At 40.0% G+C, this 22,056-nt stretch overlaps 1 protein-coding gene across 1 annotated transcript in view; it reads left to right on the top strand.

Moving 5' to 3' along the window:
* LOC127809789 (uncharacterized) overlaps positions 1–22,056 on the top strand; it is a 58,025-nt gene that overhangs the window by 19,222 nt on the left and 16,747 nt on the right. Inside the window, 4 exon segments of the mRNA XM_052348886.1 lie at positions 7,184–8,688; positions 8,870–9,133; positions 10,538–10,758; positions 19,686–19,957. Coding sequence (XP_052204846.1) covers positions 7,184–8,688; positions 8,870–9,133; positions 10,538–10,758; positions 19,686–19,957 — 2,262 coding nt within the window.

Here is a 22,056-nt window from a genome sequence, read left to right as displayed (position 1 = left end):
AAGATTATGTATTTGTATTATTAGGTTTAATAAGTAGTCTTATGACTAGCATGTGACTTTTTAATATAGATGAAAGGCTAAGATCAAAAGGATTTGTGATTCACAATTGGGATTTATTATTGCTAAAAACCCTAGTATAAGTAGTCTTTTAAGAAACTTTGTTGGCAAACGTTTTACTCTAGTTCAACTATATAGGTTTTTTAAACCCTAAATGTCATACCATCATTCTAACTACATTGCTCATGTCTAGTGAAAAATGAGCTAGAATCATTGGATTGGAGCTTGGATGTAGTGTTAAATTTGATAGGGATTCTCGTGTTTTCATGGACAAATGCAAGTAAGGAAGTTAGTCTAAGAACATAGATTAAGGATTGGATTGTGGAATATTGAGACTTCGATTGGAAAATTTGTGGAAGGGGTGGACATGATGATTAGGTGAAAAATAAATATTTTGTGCCTCTAAGAGACAAGATGGGTTGGAGAGAAGGCTAAAACATTGATAGAATTTGGATATAAACTTTCATACTCCATGCTCAAGGAAGGATCATGCAAAGACTGGAGTGGAGATTATTATGGGTAAGACTTTAAAGGATGGGGTAGTGGATGTAGAGAGACTAGGAACTAGGATTATTGTAGCTAATGTTGTTTAGGAGAAAAAACTATGAATATTGTTAGTACATATGTGTTGCAAGTTGGGTTAGGAGAGGAGATAAAGGCAAAAATTTGGGAAGATTTAGAGGGGTACAATAAATACATGGAGGAGAGAAATGATTTTAGGAGGTGACTTAAATGATTATGTGGGTAAAGAAGGGAATGGGTATGGAGATGTACGTGGACGTTATGGATTTGGAGAAAGATTGATTTTGTCACGACCCAAGGCTAATTAGAGGGGCAATAATGTAATTAGTTACTTTAGTTGGTTAGGAGCTATTTTTGTTATTTTGTTACAGCACATGGGATTGTTATTCTAGATATTTCTTTTAGTTGTAAAGCCTATAAATAGGCTATAGCATGTAGAGAAGGATATGCTTGAATTGAAGAATGAATTTCAAACTCTATTCTCTCTCTCGGTTCTTCTTCTCTTTCCTCCCCATTTCTTTCTGTTTCAGTTCTATATCTCCCTCCCTTTCTGATTTCTCTTTCCTAAATCCCTCTAAATTCCTATCACAACCCTAGCCAAACCCTAGGGCTGTGACAATTGGTATTAGAGCAGTCATTCCTTGGCTATGGTTTTGGAAAATCAATAGTGTCCGATCAGATTTGAAGTACGCAAGCCAGATTCGAAGCAGAGCATCGTTCCTCGGCGGTTCTTCTCATTGATTAATTTTCGACGGGAATTGACGGTTGTTGTCCAACGCAGGGACTGGTTATCGGACTTTGAAGGCGACCTTGGTTGTGGAAGAAAAGCGGAAGGTTCGACTATTGAATTCTGGAGCAGCAGGTTGATTCGCTTCTATTTTTTCCGAGCCGCTGCAGTCGCGATTTCGAATGTGAGGCAGATCAAAGTGATGCAACTTTAGCAGATTTGGAAGCCAAGTCGTAAGCTACTGTAACCATCGAATTCTCAATTCCACATAATTTCGTTGGTTGCATCATAGTCGCGCGAGGAAGGTGAGCAGCCCAGACGATTCCAGTGGGGAAACTTCGGCAATCTGGCAGAATTCCATCGATCTGGAAGTTTTGTTATCAGTGCGTAAGATCCATATTGTGAAGGCGTGCGATTGAGGCTAGTCCAGATTTTTGAGTGATTGATGATCAACGACAATTGCGATCATAGGCGGACAATTGGCCGACTTGGAGTGTTGGACGGTGATTGGGTGAAGCGGACGGTGATTAGTGTTGGAACCAGGACTCAACGGAATTGAAGATGACACAAGCTAGGAGAGGCCGACGGTGATACCGAGTTGAATTTGAAGTCAAAATTAGAGTGGCGCAGCAGGTATGGGATCGGAATCAGAGCAACTATGAAGGTGGAGGCATGAATTGCTTCAGATTAGGTTGTCGACTTGAAGGTGGAACAACAGGGTGATTTGCTACTAATTTCCGAATTGCTGTAGTTGATCGAGAAGGCGAGGCAAGTGTAGGAGACTTTGCAACAGACGAGCCATAAGGCAGAATCGGATCTGTTACCTAGTTGTTTAGTTGTTGGAGAATTGAAGTTGCAGGCGAAACTTATAGAGCCTGGCGGAATCTTGATTTTGCTGTGGTGAATTGCGGAATTGATTCCGACGCACAAGGAGGAGAGGTCGGCTCGGATCTGAAGGAGAAGTAGGAGGAGTGGCTTCCGACGAGTTCCGTTGAACATTCTTAGACGTCGATCTCTTTGCTGAGGAAAGATAGAAGGTTTGACTGTGAAGGCGGGGCAGCAGTTTAATTCGTTGCTACTTTCTGAGCTGTTGCAGTAGCAGTTCAGGAAGACAACCTCAGTCATTATCGGAACTGATCGAGTGATAATTTAGGAGATTCCGATTAGAAGTCCGACAATGCATACCAGCAAATCAGAGACGAGAATTCCATGGGCAGTGAATTGCGTTTGAGGCGATTCTAACTAAGAATCCGATTAGTTCACGGAAGAGTTGGATTAAGGATGTATCAAGCTCCTATGCTTTGGCCTTTGACTTGTCCTGCTCTTGAGAATTATGCCATGACGGATAGCTTGCGTATGAAACAATTGGAGTCTCCTCTGCAGCAGAAGGACGCTGCATTTTTAGTGAGATACGATAGAAAACGTGAAGAGTTTGGGCTGAATCATGAGGCACAGAAACGAACATTAGACCCTTGTGTTAGCAAAATGTGTGAGGAATTTGGCTGTGTAATAAGAGAAGAGCTTCAAGAGTTTGCAAGGATGCTGAGTAAGGAGTATAACTACAAGTTTCCAGCAGAATTCTTCGACAAATCGAGAAGGAATGTTGCAGATGATCATTCTGATAATTCTAACAAGAGGATGGATTCCGACAACTATTCTACAGGAGTGAATCCTAGTAAGCTAAAAGAAGAAGATGTTGTTGATGTGGAGGAGAAAAATGTTGAGAGTGAGCTTCAAAAAAATTCCATTGAACAAGACGAAGATGTGGCAGAATTACTGACAGGGGCAGATGGTTTAATTGTTGGGGAACCTTAACACAATGATAGGAATTACAGCATTGAGGCATCAAAGCCTGGTTATTATGACTCTGTTGAACCTCCTTCCTTATCTTGTCAGAAGCTTGGTGTGAAAATGGATGGAAGAATAGGAACACAAGATAGAAATTAAGTTGCTTCATTAGCCCTAGAGAAACTGAGGTCAGTGGAATCCTAGATGGTGAAGTTCTTTAAACTTTCTGATCCAGGTAGCCCTCCTATTGGTGTTGCTACGTCTCACTATGAGGAAGAAGAACCTTTTGAATCCCTTGAGGGAATCGAGGCACAAACTATTGGAAAACCTTCCCCTAATGGCGATGACTTATTGTCGAGGGTGACTGGTGGGGTTGACTATGTGCCCCAATCCAAGGTTGGAGATGATACTAAAGTTTTTGATTTTTTTGGCAGTGTTGGAGAATTTGACTTGGGGAAAGATAGCTTCCCTCCAGGCCTAGGAGATACTAAAGTTTTTGGAGGATACCCTTATTATCATTCTGGAGGATCTATTAGTTTGATTTATGGGGAACATCCTCATGAGGAACAACCATCTCAAACTCTATTCATAAGAAACATAAACAACAATGCTGAGGCCTCCAAGCTTCGGTCTACTATTCCATCAAGCACTCAGACTGAATCTGAAGTCATTGAGGTCAATCTGGTTGCCCCTATTGAAGTGCTGGTCCAAGTTATGCCTGTGACGATTCTTGGAATCCTAAGAACAAAGAAGAAGAAGCCTAGAAGGAGAAAGAGGGAAAAAGAGATTGAACAGAAAATGAAGGTGGGAGTTGGATGAAGATAGAGAAGTGGCTTAACGACAATAAGTTTCTTGGGGACAAGAACCCTTTCAAGGGGAAGGGATTGTCACGACCCAATGCTAATTAGAAGGGCAATAATGTAATTAGTTACCTTAGTTGGTTAGGAGCTATTTTTGTTATTTTGTTACAGCACATGGGACTGTTATTCTAGATATTTCTTTTAGTTGTAAAGCCTATAAATAGGCTATAGCATGTAGAGAAGGATATGCTTGAATTGAATAATGCATTTCAAACTCTATTCTCTCTTAATTCTCTCTCTCGGTTCTTCTTCTCTTTCCTCTCCATTTCTCTCTGTTTCAGTTCTATATCTCTCTCCCTTTCTGCTTTCTCTTTCCTAAATCCCTCTAAATTCCTATCATAACACTAGCCAAACCCTAGGGCTGTGACACTTAGGAATCAGATCGGAATTGTTAGTTGATAGGTTTTGTTGAAGCTCCTCGACAGTTCGGTCGTATCGCTAGAATTTCACAATTGAGGATGGATTGGTTCTGTTCACCAAATCACTAGAATTTGCTTAGCTTTGCTTCAGTGTACGGATAAGTCGGATCATAATGACTAAAATGATCTCCTCATTTGATCAACCGCTAATTTGGCTTGCCGAAAATCACTTGAGGCTTTGCTTCGATCACACCTTCCTTCTCGTTATCTACTCATGATCAAAGTGAATTCAATATTTCCAGTGGAGTCCCCACCCAATCACCAACTAGTAGTTGGAATTCACCTGAATTCTTGAATCGATCTTGATTCTTTTCGGATACTTGCACTCGCCTATCACACCATAACCAAGGGAACTCGTCAGAGTCCTTGTATTCGCTGGAATCACCCGAAGTTTCTGCTTTATCGATTCCGCCGAGAGTTGTCGAAATCAACTGCTACCAATTGCAGGAATTACAGCCAAGGAACATTGGTTTTGATACCATTTGTCATGTACCTAGGGTTTTGCCTAGGATTGGATTGACAATCAAATGGATCTGATGGAATAGAATCAAGAACAGAACATTGGAGAGGAAAATATGGATAGAAATGGGGGAAGGATGTAGAGAGAAACGAGGGAGAGCAGTAGAGAGAAACGAGAGGGAGAATGGAGAGAATTGTAGAGAGAGAATTAGAGTTTCATTCAAACAATTCAAGCATGACCTCCCATCTGATTACAACAGCCTTATATAGGCATATCAGATTCCTAACAGCATCCCAACTCACCCATGTGCTCCTAACCAATTGCTAAAATATCTCATAACAATTATCATAAGTCTATTACTATATTACCCCTGTAATGCTCCTTGGGCATGACATTATGTTGTAAGGATTGTAAAGTTATATTGGAAGAATGCTTGACTACTCAACATAGCTTATGGTCATTGATGTACATAAAAAAATGATTGGACAGTAAAAGGAGAGGCTATTCAAATGTGGAATGAAATTGCTATTATTATTCGAAATACAACAACAATGGCTCTAAGAGAGTCAAAGGGAAAAGCCTCAAATCAAAAAGAGTCTCGGTGGTGGAATGAAGAGGTACAAGAGAAAATAAAAACTAGGAGAGTTTGCTACAAGATTTTACATGTGGTATAATTTGTGGCTAAAAAGAAGCAAAAAGGAAATTACTGCAGCAAAATGGCAAAAGATTATGAAAATTTGTGCCAACAACTTGATATGAATGACGGAGAACAAGTGAAATGAATAAAAGACAAAACCAAAAAGTACTTGTAAATGAGGGGGCGGTTGAGGAGAGATGGAAGGAGTACTTCTTGAAGTTATTGAATAAGGTGGAGAATAAATATTATGTTGAGGCATTTTTGTAACTCTGGAGAAGATGGGAATTACATGTTCTATAGATGTATGTGTCTAAATGAAACTAAGGAAGCATTGAAAAAGATGAAGAATAGTAAAACACTTGGACCTGATAATGTACCGATATACGCATTGGAATGCATGGGAGAAAGGCATTTTTAGTGATTAAAATTATTTAATGTGATCCTTAAATCAAAAAGAAATGTCAGATGAGTGGAGGAAGAGCACTTAATGCCTATTCACAAGACTAATGGAGATGTTCAAAGTTGTGGAAGTTATAGAGGAATCAAGTTGATGAGCCAGAAGTCATTTTTATTCATGACTACATTCTCTGGAAGGCCATTATATTCTGTCATATTTAAGGATTTCCTACCAAATTTTCTTTGGTCGTCCTCTCCTTTTTCTACATGCGCTCTCCATTTTGTCCACTTGCCTATTAGATGTGTCTTATCTGTTTTTTCTTAGATGCCTAAGCCATCTTTGATGAAAAAGAAAGCTCTACATCTCCTGCAACTCTAGCAAAGGACAGTACAAGCTCACAAATCAGCAACTCCAACAGTGATGGTAAAGGACGACTGCCCGGCTAGTGGTCTCATGATTCCTATAAAGAACTCTAAGAAAGGTCTCAGCCCTTATGTAGGGCTTTATTTTTCAACTCCAGTTATTTTAGCCCATATTATTTGTGAATCCTTTCTTTAAATTCCTTGATCTAAACCAGTACCTTGCAGTCAGCTCAAGCCCTTAAATCAAAGTGAAAACTCAGCCCAGCTCAGCGATATGCAACATGTCAGTTTACTGCCCATTCAAATCCTTTTCCTCCTATTAGTTTAAAATCCATAAAACATGAGGTCAAGTTTTCTTTGATAAGATGAGATTGATGCAGTCAAGATAAGTGGGACCCGTCAGATAAAATATTTAGTTTTATAAGATCAGGTTCTTTACTATCATCTTGCTTATGTTGATAATGATTTATGAATATTTTTTTTTAATTTTAAAATATTTTATGACAGAGTTCAAGTCGTATTTAGTTTCTCAGATAGGATTATTTGGGAAGAGTTCTACTTCTTGTTAGACTGTTACTCTATAAATATAGCTGGTTGTTGTAATCCAAAAGATGGTTTTGTGTATGAATAAAAGTTAAATTTCTGGCCAAGTAAAAAAAGGGGGGGGGGTTAATTTCTGGAAGACCTTTAAGCTCCCTCTTCGCTTTTGCCTCCCCCTGCTCATGGTTTTGCTTCTCCTTTTCATTCTTCTTTCTATATTTATCTTTTCTAGCAGGATCTTCTCTCTTTGGTGTTTAATTTCTCCTCCTCCTCCTCCTCATGTCCTTTTATTGCTACTGCTTCTCATTTTTTTTCTTCTCTCCATTCCACTTTATCAATATTTTATACTTAGAATAAAGTTTTCTCTTCCTTTTTTATTTTTGGATATTTACTTTCCATGTGTTTTTTTGGTAGGCTGTATGATCCTCGCATTCCTGAGCTACAGAAGGTGCTGCACAGGGAAGTTTTCTTTCCCGCTGAACAATTTTCTGATCCAGAAACTCTGGAGACTCTAGTTAACCTTGGACTTAGACAAAATTTGGATTTTAGGGGTTTGCTTGATTGTGCTAGGTCAGTTTCTATTCTAAATGAGTTGAATGACTCTGAAGCAGTCCATTATGGTCGGAGGCTACTTGTTTTTTTCGATGCAATAGCATTCCACCTCTCAGCTCAGGAAGACCAGGGCAACCATGACGTGCTTGGAACTGTCCTGGGATGTCAAAATAGCAATGTCGATGGTGAAGCAGAGATGTATGTTCCGGAGATATCTGAGAACTGCTTTCAAGATGAGCTGGATATTGACTCATTTATAGGCAACTTAATGGGTGATAAGCCAGGAGAAGAATTTTGGTCAGAACTGAAAGCCATTGCCTGGTGTCCTGTTTATACCAGTCCACCTTTACAAGGACTTCCTTGGTTAGTATCAGAACGTCTGGTGGCAGCTCCAGTAAATGTGAGACCTAAATCACAGATGTGGATGGTTTCATCTAAAATGAATATAGTGGATGGTGAATGCCGCTCAACATACCTACAGCATAAACTTGGTTGGTTGGATCTCCCAAGTATAGATGTTTTGTCCACACAATTGATTGGTCTGTCCATGTCCTATACCCAGCTGAAGTCATGTTCTATGGTGGAACCTGGTTTTGATTCTGCACTTCAGAAGGAACTTCCATTACTTTATTTGAAATTGAAAGAATATGTTGGTGTGGATGATTTTATGATTCTAAAATCTGCTTTGAATGGTGTTTCTTGGGTTTGGGTTGGAGATGATTTTGTGTCCCCAAATGCACTTGCATTTGATTCCCCCGTGAAATTTAGTCCTTATTTGTATGTGGTACCATCCGAATTATCAGAGTTCAGAGATTTGCTTTTGGCTTTGGGTGTTAGACCCAGTTTTGATGCTCTTGACTATCTCCGTGTGCTACGGCAGTTACAGGTGGATGTGAAAGGCTCTGGACTTACATCTGATCAATTGAATTTTGTCACCTGTGTCCTAGAAGCTGTTGCTGACTGCTACTCTAATGAGCCTTCTTTTGAGGTTTCTGATACTCCACTACTGATTCCAGATTCTTTTGGCATCCTAAGGTCTGTGGTAGACCTTGTGTACAATGATGCACCATGGATGGAGAACACTGTTGTTGGGAAACATTTTGTACATCCAAGTATCAATAATGATCTGGCTATTAGGTTGGGAGTTCAATCACTTCGTTGCCTCTCTCTGGTTAGCGAAGAAATGACTAAGGATTTGCCATGCATGGACTATGCTAGAGTATCTGAGCTTCTGGAATTGCATGGGAACAGGGGGTTTTTGTTGTTTGATCTTCTAGAGTTGGCAGATTGCTGTAAAGCGAAGAAGTTTCACCTAATCTTTGACAAGAGGGAACATCCAAGGCAATCTTTGTTGCAGCACAATCTAGGTATTTATATGGTTCTTATTTTTGTTGAATATATGAGTCAATGCAACAATGATATATTGATGATAAGGTCATGAAGTTGTGTACCTCTGGAGCTCTCTTTCTGATTTATGTCTTTAACATTTTCTTTGAGTGTTCTTCTGTTGTGCTGATCCTTCCTAAATTGAATTTGTGGCTTGGCCAGGTGAGTATCAAGGGCCTGCCCTCTTAGCTGTCCTGGAAGGGGTAAGCTTGAGCAGGGAGGAATTAAGTAACCTTCAGTTTCTTCCTCCATGGAGGTTGCGTGGTGATACTCTCAACTATGGCTTGGGACTGCTTAGCTGCTTCTATGTCTGTGATCTCCCATCAGTTTTATCTGGTGGCCACCTCTACATGTTTGATCCTCGTGGTTTGGCCTTTGCTGTGCCCTCATGTAGTGGTCCTGCAGCCAAAATGTTTTCCTTGATAGGTATTCTTCATCAATATGCATACATTCATTCTGCATCTTCGTCACTAGGTGCTGTGAATATGCAGTTGCTTTTGCATAGTTGTCATTGACATTGATGGGTTAAACTTGGTGGGGATAATTTGTTTAGAAATTTCAATGATGAAGTATTTGATGTTTGTGATGCAACATGTTGGAGAGTCCTAAGTGAAATAGGAGTGTTACAAAGAGATAAAGAAGACTGCTAAAGTGCTGGAAAGATAAGCAGAAAGTTTGAAGATTGAAACTCCTAGAAATCAGGAGAAATAATAGGAGTAGATTTGATTGTTATCTTTTATTGTTTATTGCTTAAGTTCTGTTATAGTTTATCTTATTGCTGTATATTATCTCCTAAATATTAGGATTAGATAGCTTAGAACTTGTATAAATAGATGTCTATTCATTGAATCAATTAACAAGTTTGAGTTCTAAAAACGTAGTTGAAGTTCTCGGATGTTATACCCTTAGAACAAAATCTGTTCACAACATATAGCCTGTTTGATTTTTCATTGGCAACTGTTGTAAACCTGATGCAAGAATTCTCAGAAGAAAAAGACATATTTCTAGAAAAGAATACTGAGTTTGTTTGGCTATTTGACATCGTTTTGTTCTTGAATAGTACTGATAGTCCTTATAAGAGTTTAAGAAGTTACTATTGCAGAAATCATTTTCCGGCATTGTAGACACAGAATTTCCATTCTGGTTAGATGTCTATTTTAATAATGTTTTCCCAAGTTGGTTAGGAGTCTTTGGTGATTTTCATATATAAGAACAACATAAAGCACAAGCCTTAATCCCATTAGGTGGTGTTGCCTGCATGAGTGCTAGACCTCCCAGTTTTGTTAAACGATTTTTCTGCAGGGCAAAGTGTGGGAATTTGCAGAGATGCCTAATCTATGGTATTGTCATGAACTGCATGGATGATGTATACTCATTTCCATGTCCATTTTTCTTTATGTTTTCATATCGTATGGCGAGTTCTGGTAATCTCTTGATTAATGAAATATCAATTGGACTTGGCTTCCGATGGGTTGCATCATTTTCATGGTTACCTGTCTTGATTCTCAATCCTCCATTTTCTCTGGAATATTTGATTTTATGTTTTCATTATTCATTCCTTTTTAATAACTTATGAAATTTTTCAATATTTATCTATTTTGGTTCATATTCTGCAATGCTGTTGATGGATTAGGGGTTCAAACTACGTGTAATATTCTTTCTCACCACCAAGCTTTCCATCAATGATTGGATCAAAAAACCCTTCCACTTCTTGAACATTTTTTATTTGTAACATTCCTTTCCCTTTTCCTGCTAGTTTGTACCCTTTTTCCTTCTAAATTTGACAAAAGAGGGTTTAGGAACTGACAGTCCTCCATAATATGTTTTCAGGTACTAATTTGACTGAGCAATTTCGCGATCAATTTAATCCTTTATTGGTTGGACAAGGTATGCCATGGTCATCATCAGAGTCTACTGTTATCCGCATGCCTCTTTCTTCTGAGTTAATGAAAGATGGACTTGAGTGTGGATTGAAGAGGATACAACAGATATTTGAGAAATTCATGGAGCAAGGTTCTAGAATACTTTTATTCTTAAAGTCAGTTTTGCAGGTAACGTCAGGTGATAGATAATTCTTATTACTTCTTCATATGCAACATTATTTTTCCCATATTGGAGGAGGAAGTTCTTCTGTGTAAAGAGAATGTTCGAGTAATAATAAAGCAAATTAGCTAATCAAAGAGACATTTTGATACTGATGCAGCAGAACAGGACCACTTTGCTAAGGCCTGAAACAGTTTAATCCTCCACCGCTAGTTATTTATCCTTGACCATACTTGTCCCCAATAGTAACGGAGAGGGAAAATAACTCCTATGTTATCAAATAAAACCTGCCCCAGTAGTGAGCTAATGTCTGCAAATGTTAGTTGTGCTCATTCCTTTTCAATGTGCTGCTGTTGAAATTGGCTTTTCTGAAGCTTTATTAATCAAATTCAGGAGTACATGTTCAGTGCAGGTCTTAGATATAAGGAACATCACAAATTCACAATTAACTCGTTTGTCAAGATGCTTGGTTATGGATATGGATGTAACCATGGACTTAAACTACATAAATGGGATCACGGTGTGTTTTTTTTTTTTTTTTGGGGGGGGGGGGGGCCCTTTTAGAAAATGCCTATATTTATTGTGTTTGATTATTTTATTCCATGTACAAATATTGTTATTCCCCCCACACCCCACCCACATTGAAAAGTCAAAAGAGAAAAAAACATGAGAATATGGATATGGAGGGTGTTGGCTTTGCAGGGTGTTTTTGTACACAACATTATCTTTGCTTTGTAACTAGGCTGTTTTTGTAACTCGAACCTGTGACCTTTTAGTCACAAAGGATCAATGTTACCATTGCTACAAACCAAACCAAAAAGAAAAAAACTTATTCAACACCATGAAAAATATAACACTTGTTCAAGTTAAAACATAGATGACTTACCAATCAAGAATATTGTAATCTAATGCCTTCTTTACTGGCATACAGTTTAAGAATATCTATCAACACCCAATGCTCATAGGAACTCTTATGCCCCTGTTGGTTTGGGAAATGTGTTGAAGGTCAAGGGTGGGCCTTTGGGCCCCTTTGGCCATCAAAAATGATGTTGCTCAAGTATGGAGTATAAGCACGAACATAGAGTGCACCCAAAAGTAAAATGTGTTGAAAGGATGTTGCCATCATGTTGTGTATGCATGCCATAGATGCTCTTATTGAGTAGTTGAGCTTATGCCATGTGCATATCACATTTCAGCCTAAGGAAAACCCTAATGAGAATGGGAGACCTGCATGAAGTTGACAAGGTGCTATTGTGTTATGAAGATTGAAGACAACTTATAGTTACTTTGATGTCAAAGCATGTTGTATTTCAAAAGTATGTAAACTGATCCTTGCTATCATCCATGTTGTATAAAGGTGTTATATTTTGAGAGAAAAAAAATATTGTATATTGTCTTATTCACAATGTGGTATATATATATAAATATATATACACACCAATGTACAAGGTACAACCATGGGACAACATATCTTCCTAATATATATGTACAACACTATCTAGCATATATATATATATAATATGTACAACACTAATTCTAAACCTCCCCCTCAAGCGGGTGCATATATATCATATGTGCCTAGCTTGGTACAAATGTAGGCAAGCCGTGGGCCCTGTAATGCCTTGGTACGAAGATTAGCCAGCTGGTCATTAGAGCCAACAAATGAGGTACTAATCTCTCCAGAAATCAATTTCTATCTCACAAAGTGACAGTCTATCTTTATGTGTTTGGTCCGCTCATGAAAAACTGGATTAGAGACAATATGAAGGGCCGTCAGATTATCACAAATAAGTTGTATAGGTCTTGAATTTCCAAATTTCAACTTCGTAAGAAGTTGCTTGAGCCAAATCAGCTCACATGTGGCTAAAGCCATAGCCCGATATTCTGCTTCTGCGTTAGATCTAGCCACAACATTTTGCTTCTTACTCTTCCAAGATACCGAATTTCTTGCAATCAGGATACAATAACCCAAGGTAGAGTGCCTATCTGTAGGACAACTAAATCTGCATCAGTATATCCAACAACCTACTTGTGTCCTTTGTTCTCAAACAACATTTTGCTTCTTACTCTTCCAAGACACCAAATTTCCTCCAACCAAGATACAATAACCCGAGGTAAAGCGCCTATTTATAGGACAACCAACCCAATTTGTATCAGTATATCCAACAACCTGTTGTTGTTATTGTTGTTTTAGTAATAATGAAAAAGGAATTAAAATGGCAGTGCAATATAGTCTTAGAACTGGCGACGCGTGACAATTCCCCCCTCGTTAGCTCTTTCTTGTCCTCAAGAAAGACTGAGGAGGCTAGCTGATATGGGAAACTGCTGCAATAGCTGTGGAAGGTATTCCCATGTGCACTCTTCCTCTCCTGCTCCCTGCCATTTGACTAACACTTGTATGATAGGTGCCCCTTGCTTGTAGATGACCCTACAATCCAATATCACCTCTGGTTCCACCGTTCTCCTGACTTCTTTAGGCAATTGTGGCAACATAGGACTAACCAACTGTGCTTCGGCTGACTTCTTAATAGCGAGACATGGAATACGGGATGGATGCGAGACTCCTCAGGAAGTTTCAGCCGATAAGCCACTCAACTAATCTTACCAATTATAGGGAAAGGCCCAAAATACTTTGGGCTAAGTTTGGATATAGGCCCCCGACGAAATGGACTTAAGATGGGGATATTGCAGTCTTAGATATACTTCCTCGCCCACATTGAACTCTCGATCACTTTTTCTGCGATCAGAGATTTGCTTCATCCTGTTTTGAGCCGATGCCAACTCTCTTTTCAACTGCTGCAACGCCCTTTTCCTTTGCTACAAATAGTCTTCCACTTTAGCCACTATTGAGTAATTCCCTAGAGTCGGTATCAAAGGGGGTTGGTAACCAAAAAGAGCCTCAAATGGTGACATTTTGAGTGATGAGTGGTGGTTAGAATTGTACCACCATTGTGCCATTGGCAGCCACTTATGCCATTCTTCAGGGTGCAGAAAACTCATGCACCTCAGATAAGTTTCTAAGCTTTGATTCACCCTTTCGGTTTGGCCACCCGTTTGAGGGTGATAGGCCGTGGACATGTTCAACCTCGTTCCCAAGGCCTTCATGAGCTCCTGCCATAGCAAACTAGTAAAAACCTTATCTCGGTCTGAAATAATAGTCCTTGGGGTCCCATGCCCCTTAACCACTTGATCCAAAAATATTTGGGACACATCTTGAGCTGTAAAAGGGTGTGTCAACCCTATGGAGTATGCGAATTTTGTGAGCCTGTCAACAACTACCAAGATGCTGTCCCTACCCTCGAATTTCGGCAACCCTTCGATGAAGTCCATAGAGATGCTTTCCCAAGCTTGGCCTGGGATCGGTAGGGGTTGTAGAAGCCCAGGGTAGGCTACCATCTCACTCTTGCACTGTTTGCACACCTCATAGGCCATGACAAATTTCTTCACCTCTGCTTTAAGACCCTGCTAATAAAACAATTGTTTTACCCTTAGGTAAGTGTTTTGTACTCCTGAGTGCCCCCCCAAGGATGACTCGTGAAGGGATCGCAGTATTCTCTTCCTGAGACCATCATCATCTCCCACCACTATCCTTCCATGGTATCTCAACACTCCTCCACTTAAGCTGTATCCATCCTCCTCTTAGCTGCCCGTAGCAACCCTTTCTAGTACTTGCTTGATCCTTGCATTCCCTTCGTAGCTGTCAATAATTTTCTTGCACCAATCAAGGACGACCGTAGTTATAAGGGTCACTTCTCCAACCTCATGACACCTGGACAAGGCATCGACAGCCACATTTTCTTTCCCTTTTCTGTACTGGATCACATAGTCCAGCCCCATAAGCTTGGACATCCCCTTCTTTTGTAGCTGGGTGTGCGATTTCTGTTGTAACAAAAATTTCAAGCTTTTATGGTCGGTTTTAATTATAAACCTTCCTCCCTCGAAATAATGCCGCCATTTATCAACAACCATTAATACAGCCAAGAACTCCTTCTCGTATATGCTTAACCCCACATGTTTTAGTCCTAATGCACAACTAAGAAAGGCCAGAGGTCTCCCTTATTGCATCAACACTGCCCCAATACTAGTTGCACAAGCATCAGTTTCCAATACAAATGGTTTGCCAAAATCAGGTAGCCCCAAGGTGGGTACCCTACTCATTACCTCCTTTACCCTTTCAAAGGCTCACTACCTCCTTTACCCTTTCAAAGGCTATGTTAGCTTCCTCACCCCAATTAAACCCTTCCCTCCCTCTTCAAGAGCCTAGTCAAGGGCTTACTAATTACCCCATATCCCATGACAAATCTGCGGTAGTAGTCGGTGAGGCCCAAGAATCCTCTTAAAGCTCGGACTGACTTGGGTTTTGGCCAATTAACATTGCCTCTATCTTGCCCTAGTCGGTGTTGACCCCTTTTTCCGAAATCACATGCCCTAGCCCTAGGTACTCCACTTGGCTTTGATTAAAAGCACATTTGGACCTCTTGATATAGAGCTGATTGGATTTTAGGATCTCAAAAGTGGTTTTAAGGTGTTTTAGGTGAGTTTCAAAGGATGGGCTATAGATAAGTATGTCATCGAAGAAAACCAATATAAACTTCCTTAGGTAAGGCTCAAAGATTTGGTTTATTAGTGATTGAAAAGTGGTTGGGGCATTGGTGAGCCCAAATGGCATCACTAGAAACTCAAAATGCCCATGATGGGTTCTAAAGGCCGTTTTGGGAGTGTCTTCGGGTTTCATCCTAATTTGATAATAACCCGAGTGAAGGTCAAGTTTAGAAAATAATTTGGCTTGACTTAGTTCGTCCAAGAGATCTTCCACCAAAGGTATAGGAAACTTGCCCTTGATAGTCATGGCGTAAAGTTGGCGATAATCCACACAAAAGCGTCATGAACCATCTTTTTTTCTTACTAATAAAACCGAAAAAGCAAAAGGGCTATGGTTGGGTTTAATGATGGACTGTTGCAACATTTCCCTAACCATGGTTTCTATGACAGATTTTTGAATTGGTGGGTATCTGTAAGATCTCATATTAACAGGCTCTGAGTTGGGTTTAAGATGGATGACATGGTCAAATTCTCAGTTAGGGGGAAGGGCTTTTGGTTCTTGGAATAGATCATTAAATTCAATCAACAATTTATCAAGTAGAGCAGAGTTTTGTACGTGCCCAGCAGTGGAGTTTGGGGTCTTGATGCTGAAATAGGTCTCTCCTGGCTTAGCACTTCCTGGTGCCTCATCTACCGACACAATTGAAAACAATTGTGTTAGCCGCCCCCTCTTGTTCTTGAACATATTTTGAAGCCTTTTTCCAATTATCATCTTGCATACTCCTGCTTCCCTTCCTCCAGACAAAGTCAATCTTCTTCCCCCTTTCTCAAAGGAAACTTTCATCCTATTAAAATCAAAACTAATAGGACTAACTTGTTTCATCAAATCTACGCCCAAAACGACATCACAACCCCCTAGGCCCAATAGCCTCAAGTTAGCCTCGAATGGCTCTCTCTGCATTTCCCAGCAGAATCCTTGGCAAGTTGACTTGATATTACCCTGTTTCCATTGGCAACGGTTACACTCAGTGGTTGTGTACTGGCCAACTTGCACTTGAGCTTCCCAACCATTCCTTCATCAAGGAAGATGTGAGTTTTTCCACTATCAATCAAGGTCATTAGGCTGTAGTCCTTTTCCTTCCCTTCAACCTTAATTATTTTGTTGTTAGGGACTCCCTTGAGTGCATGTATGGAAATCTCTCCATCGTGTCCCCTTTCACATTGTTCTTCTTCACTTCCTTTTTCAATTTCGTTTACCCCTTCCTCATCGCCTTCTAACAACAAATTTTGCCCCTTACATTGGTGTCCAGGGAAATACTTGTCCCCACATCTATAGCACAACCCAGACAGTCTCCTCTGATCTCCCAATCTACCACCATAGGATGAAAAACCTCCTCCAGCCACATTTTTAGTTGCAACACTCTCCCCGACTACCTCCCTATTGGGGTTTCTACCCCCTGGAGGAAACGACCCCTACCCCATGCTCTTCTGTTGTTGCTTCTGTTTCTTCACTAGAGCTTCAACCACCATCTCCTGTAGTCGTGCGCTTTCTGAAGCTTGCTCGACCGTTCTGGGCTTCAGCACTTTTACCATTGGTCTCAATTCATCATTCAACCCACTTAAATACCTAGACACAAAATAAGCTTCAGAAATGTGAGGATTATGGTGGATCATAAGTGACTTAAGCTCCTCAAACCGTTTCTGATAAGATTCCACACTTCCGACCTGCTTCAGCTTGTTAAACTCTTCGACAATGTCCACCATGCTTCTTTCCCTGAGCGTTCATTCAATTTTTCTGCAAATTCTTCCCAAGTGTGAATCCTCCCCACTCTCACACATCCTTGGTACCAAGCATCCACCACCTCGTTAAAGTAGGCCGAAGCCAAAGTGATCCTTTGTCTTTCGGGCATATTATACCATTCAAACCCCCTCTCGCATCTCCTTATCCACCATCGGGGATTAACTCCTTCAAAGGCTAGTATCTCCATTCAGGGCATAGGGAATCCAGGTGGTTGGTGATTAATTTGGTCGTCTCTTCTTCTTCTCATGAATCCTTCTATTTCCTCCTCTGGTTTAATCTCATTTTCCCGGTGCTCATTTCCTCGGTTCATTATATTCTCTCCTAGAATGGGTTCAATTCTACCCCTGGGAGGAAAGTCAGGTGAGAGGCTTATCGCATGCTATCGGGTAAACATCAACATAAATTGTTGTGTCTAAGCTCCCAACTCCTCCCGCACCCTCACAATGGAGCTATCCTGTTTGCGCTCCAATCCTTCCATGGAGCTCTCCACCTTGCGACCCAATGCTACGATTGCTTCATGCTCCCTCGTAGCCCCCAACTCTAATTGATCGACCCGATTGTGAAAATCACCCAGAGACGAGCTGACTTGCTGCAGCTGCGTCTCTAATCCCTTCATCCTAGTTCCGTCCGCCATTGGTTCAATGCTTTCGGCCGAGAACCGGAGCTTTGATACTAAGTTGTCACGACCCAAACATGGCAATGGCTTGCTTTCCAATCTGGTTAGGATCGGAATAGGTGCTGCTCAAAGTAGAGCATGTGCAGAAACGATATTGAGAAGGAAGAGAGAAAAGGGAGAGAGAGGGAAGTTCGATAGAGAAGTAGAATTCAGTGATTTCTCATTTCATGCTCTCCATAGCCATGTAACGGACTATATATAGGCTGCCCAAAGGGCAGATTCCCCAGCCCGGCCGTTGCAACAAACAACCAGCTGCCCACATGCATAGGAATATTCTAATTGTCCAGTCACTAATAAGGAAATACCGAAATAAAAATTACAGCAATAATAATAATGCAAAAGGAATTAAAATGGCAGTGCAATATAGTCTTAGAGCTGGCGACGCGCGACAGAGATGTCTAGCCATGTAATGGTGAGGTAATTAAGCTTCCCAACCAGTCTCCTATACCGCCAAGGATACTCCAATGGCTCTCCTTGTCCTGGTACAAGCTTAACATTAGGATCCATAGGAGTATCTATAGGCTGGGAATCAAGCATACCAGTCTCTTCCTTTGAGAGATGCACACACTATGGGTAGATTGAGCTACCTTAATGCCAAGAAAATACTTCAACCTGTGTGGTTTATGGTAAGTTATTTGTGGAAATGGAAGCATATTAATATTGCCATGAAGCCTTGTTATATCGATTTGGAATTATGTATGGGATAGTAATGATGTGTAGTTGACTTGTTTGCCGTGGTAACTAGAATGAATAACTATTGAGTAGGTTAAACTTGCATATTAGAGTAAAAGGCAGGTTAGTACCAAGTTAAAGTAAACTGGAAGGTCAACTGAGTGAAAGAATGGGATTCAGGCAATCGGAGCAGTTGATTGTCAAGCACCAGGAAGTCTGGAAGGTTGATTGACGAAGGAGGCAGTCAACAGTTGGAGGAAAAATGCAAAATATGTTGACTCTTCAATAAAAAGTTGACTGTTGGGATTAACTATAGTGTCCAATGAGCCGAGATCAGGGAAAGTGAGATGGGAGGAGCTAAGTTAAGACATAGAACACACACTTTAAGTGAAGAAGTTAGAGACAAGTTAAATGGAGTTTCTAATTCCCAACCTCTGGGGTTACTACCTTATAAACTAAGCACTGACAGGTCCTAAGGAAGGCTACTCAGACCTCGTGTCTCAGGTCAGTCCAGCTGGCGTGTGTGGCTGCAACTACCGTATGTGTTATCCTTCAGACAGGGATATGCCAAAGTTTGGGGTGGGGTGGTGCAGGGAACTTCCAAACAAAAAGTATTGTCAACTCGAGAAAGCCCGATATAAGCTAGCTATTTGCTATTTGATATTTCATGTGGCTTATGACATTTTATTGTCTCACAAGTCATCGGTGACTAACTTGCCACCAGGGGCTTGGAGATGTAATGTTTGACATTTATGTTCATCTTATACATGTTGGATATGGAGAGATGTCAATACCTAAGTCTTGAACCTAGGGTTTTCCAATGTAGAAACAAGAAGGAAGAATGGAAGAAAGAAACGGAGAGAGAATAGAGAGAAATTAGAGAGGACACAAAAAAAGAGAATTGAGAGAGAATTTGAGAAATTGTATTAGAATTCTTGTTAGTTCTCAAAATATGCCCTATACCCTACGAGCTTGACAAAAGAACACCTATTTAGTAGTCTGTCCTCATAGCTTGTAGACATAACAAATGATAGAGTTTTAACTTTTTCTGAAGCAAATGGGATATGTAAATATGAAAGAATATGGCAGCACGGGTTAGTACTTTTTAAACGAGCCAACAGCTTTTGCATAATCTCTGTGCGGCTGAGTTTTTCAGATTTTATTATTGTTCACAAGTGATCTTTTGCATAATCTAGTAGTATGTTTTAATATTACATCTTTGTGTTTTTCTTAAACATTTCCAGGTGACACTATCGACATGGGAGGAAGAAAGCCCACAGCTTCGCCATGATTACACACTTTATGTTGATTCATCTCATGCAATTTTGAGAAATCCATTTTCAGAAAAGAAATGGAGAAAATTTCAAATATCTAGATTATTTAGTGGCTCAAATGCTGCAACCAAGTTGCATATAATTGATGTGAACTTGTGGCAAGGGGGAACTAGAGTCGTTGATCAATGGCTTGTTGCACTTAGCCTCGGTTCTGGGCAAACTAGGAATATGGCCCTTGATAGGTACGTAGGAATTTTGTTGCAGTAATGCTTGATTTTGGTTAATCCCTTAGGAAACTTTAAACATGCTTTATGATTCACATCATGATTTATATTTTTGATTAAACTTTTGTGGAATAACGAGTTTAATGTCATCTTGCTCCTGGACAGTTATATATTTGCATGTTTAGTGTTCAGGCTGGGACACTGACATGTACCTCTACTGCTCATGTTTAACATTATTTTGTGAAATTGTGTAAGACTGTTAGGAAGAAATGGATTCATGTAGAAGAAAACTGAAAACACAATATATATTTCTCTTTGACTTCACAAGGAATGATTACAATATATATAGAAGAAAGAAATTAATCAATTCCCTATAACTAAGGAATAGAAGGAATCCTAATTATATAAATTACTAATTTACATCAATCAATTAATCCCGACAATTAAGATTAATTATAATCAATCCCATAGATTGTGGGATAAGATTGATTATAATAAATCCCATAGGTTGTGAGATAATTGGGATTGATAATCAATCCTATAGATTGAGAGATCTGATTTTCCTATAATACTTCGCCTCAAGCTGACGAATGAATATCAATAATTCCAAGCTTGCTTACAAGTTCTTCAAACCACTTGAGAGGTAAACCTTTGGTGAGTAAATTAGCTAACTGTTTTTCTGAGGGAACAAAAGACAAACAAATTTCCCCAACATCTAGCTTTTCTTTGATGAAATGGTGATCTATCTCAACATGCTTAGTGCGATCATGTTGCACTGGATTGTGTGCAATGTTGATTGCTAATTGATTGTCACACATTAATTCCATAGGACCATGACCAAGTATTTTCAAATCACTAAGCATAATTGTCATCCAAAGTAACTCACACAATCCAAGGGCCAGTGCCCTAAACTTTGCTTCAACACTAGATCTGGCCACAACTCCTTGTTTTTTGTTTCTCCATGACACTAAATTTCACCCCCAAAACACACAATGGCCAGTAGTCGACCTCCCATCCACAAGCGAACCACCATAGTTAACATCAGTGTATCCCCTGACTTCCAACTCCTGTCCTGATTTAAACAAGGGACTTTTTTCAGGTGTTGATTTCAGATAACACAAAATTCTCCATACAGCTTGCATATGCTCTTCAGTGAGACTATGCATGAACTGACTTACCAAGCTGACATCAAAAGCTATGTCAGGCCGGGTGTGGGATAGGTAAATCGGCGTTCTTACTAACCTCTGGTATCTCCCTTTATCCACCAATGGACTGTCACTTGGTCCTAATTTCAGGTTCGGATCCAAGGTAGTATTTGTTGCCCTGCCACCTATCAATCCGGTTTCTTCCAATAAGTCCATGGTGTATTTTCTTTGGGAAAGAAATATACCCTCCTTTGAGTATGTAACCTCTATTCCCAAGAAATACTTGAGCCTACCAAGGTCTTTGATGTCAAATGCTCGGGCCAGATTTCTTTTTAGCAATTTCTTCTCATCCTCATCATTGCTAGTAACAATTATGTCATCATCATAAACAAGTAGGGCTGTTAGAGTACCTTTCTTGGAATGCTTTATGAATAAGTGTGATCTCCTCTACTTTGCCAATACCCCATTGCCTTCATAGCTCTTGAGAATCGATCAAACCAAGCTCTTGGGGATTGCTTTAATCCATACAATGCCTTTTTTAATCTGCAAACATAACTTGCAACTTCATTAGAAAAACCAGGTGGGGGGGTTCCATAAATACCTCTTTCTCCAAGTCACCATGTAGGAAGGCATTTTCCATATCTAGCTGCATCAACTCCCAACCATAACATCTAGCCAAAGATAGGAGAACCCTCACTCTAGTCATTTTTGCCACGGGTGCAAATATCTCCAAGTTATCGATGCCATAAGTTTGGGTATAGCTCTTAGCCACTAATCGGGCTTTATATCTTTTCAATGTACCATCAACATTGTATTTCACATTAAATACCCATCTGCACCCTACCGGTTGAACCCCCTTCAGTCTAGGCACCATTTCCTAGGTATTATTCTTTTCTAAGGCCTTCATTTCTTCCTGCATAGCTTGTACCTAATATTGGTTCTGTAATACCTCTTCTATAGTCTTAGGAATAG

Source organism: Diospyros lotus, chromosome 9 (assembly GCF_014633365.1).
Source record: "Diospyros lotus cultivar Yz01 chromosome 9, ASM1463336v1, whole genome shotgun sequence".
In the NCBI taxonomy this organism is placed as follows: domain Eukaryota; kingdom Viridiplantae; phylum Streptophyta; class Magnoliopsida; order Ericales; family Ebenaceae; genus Diospyros; species Diospyros lotus.
The sequence above is the reverse complement of the archived record's forward strand: the minus strand, read 5'-3'. Positions and strand labels throughout refer to the sequence as shown.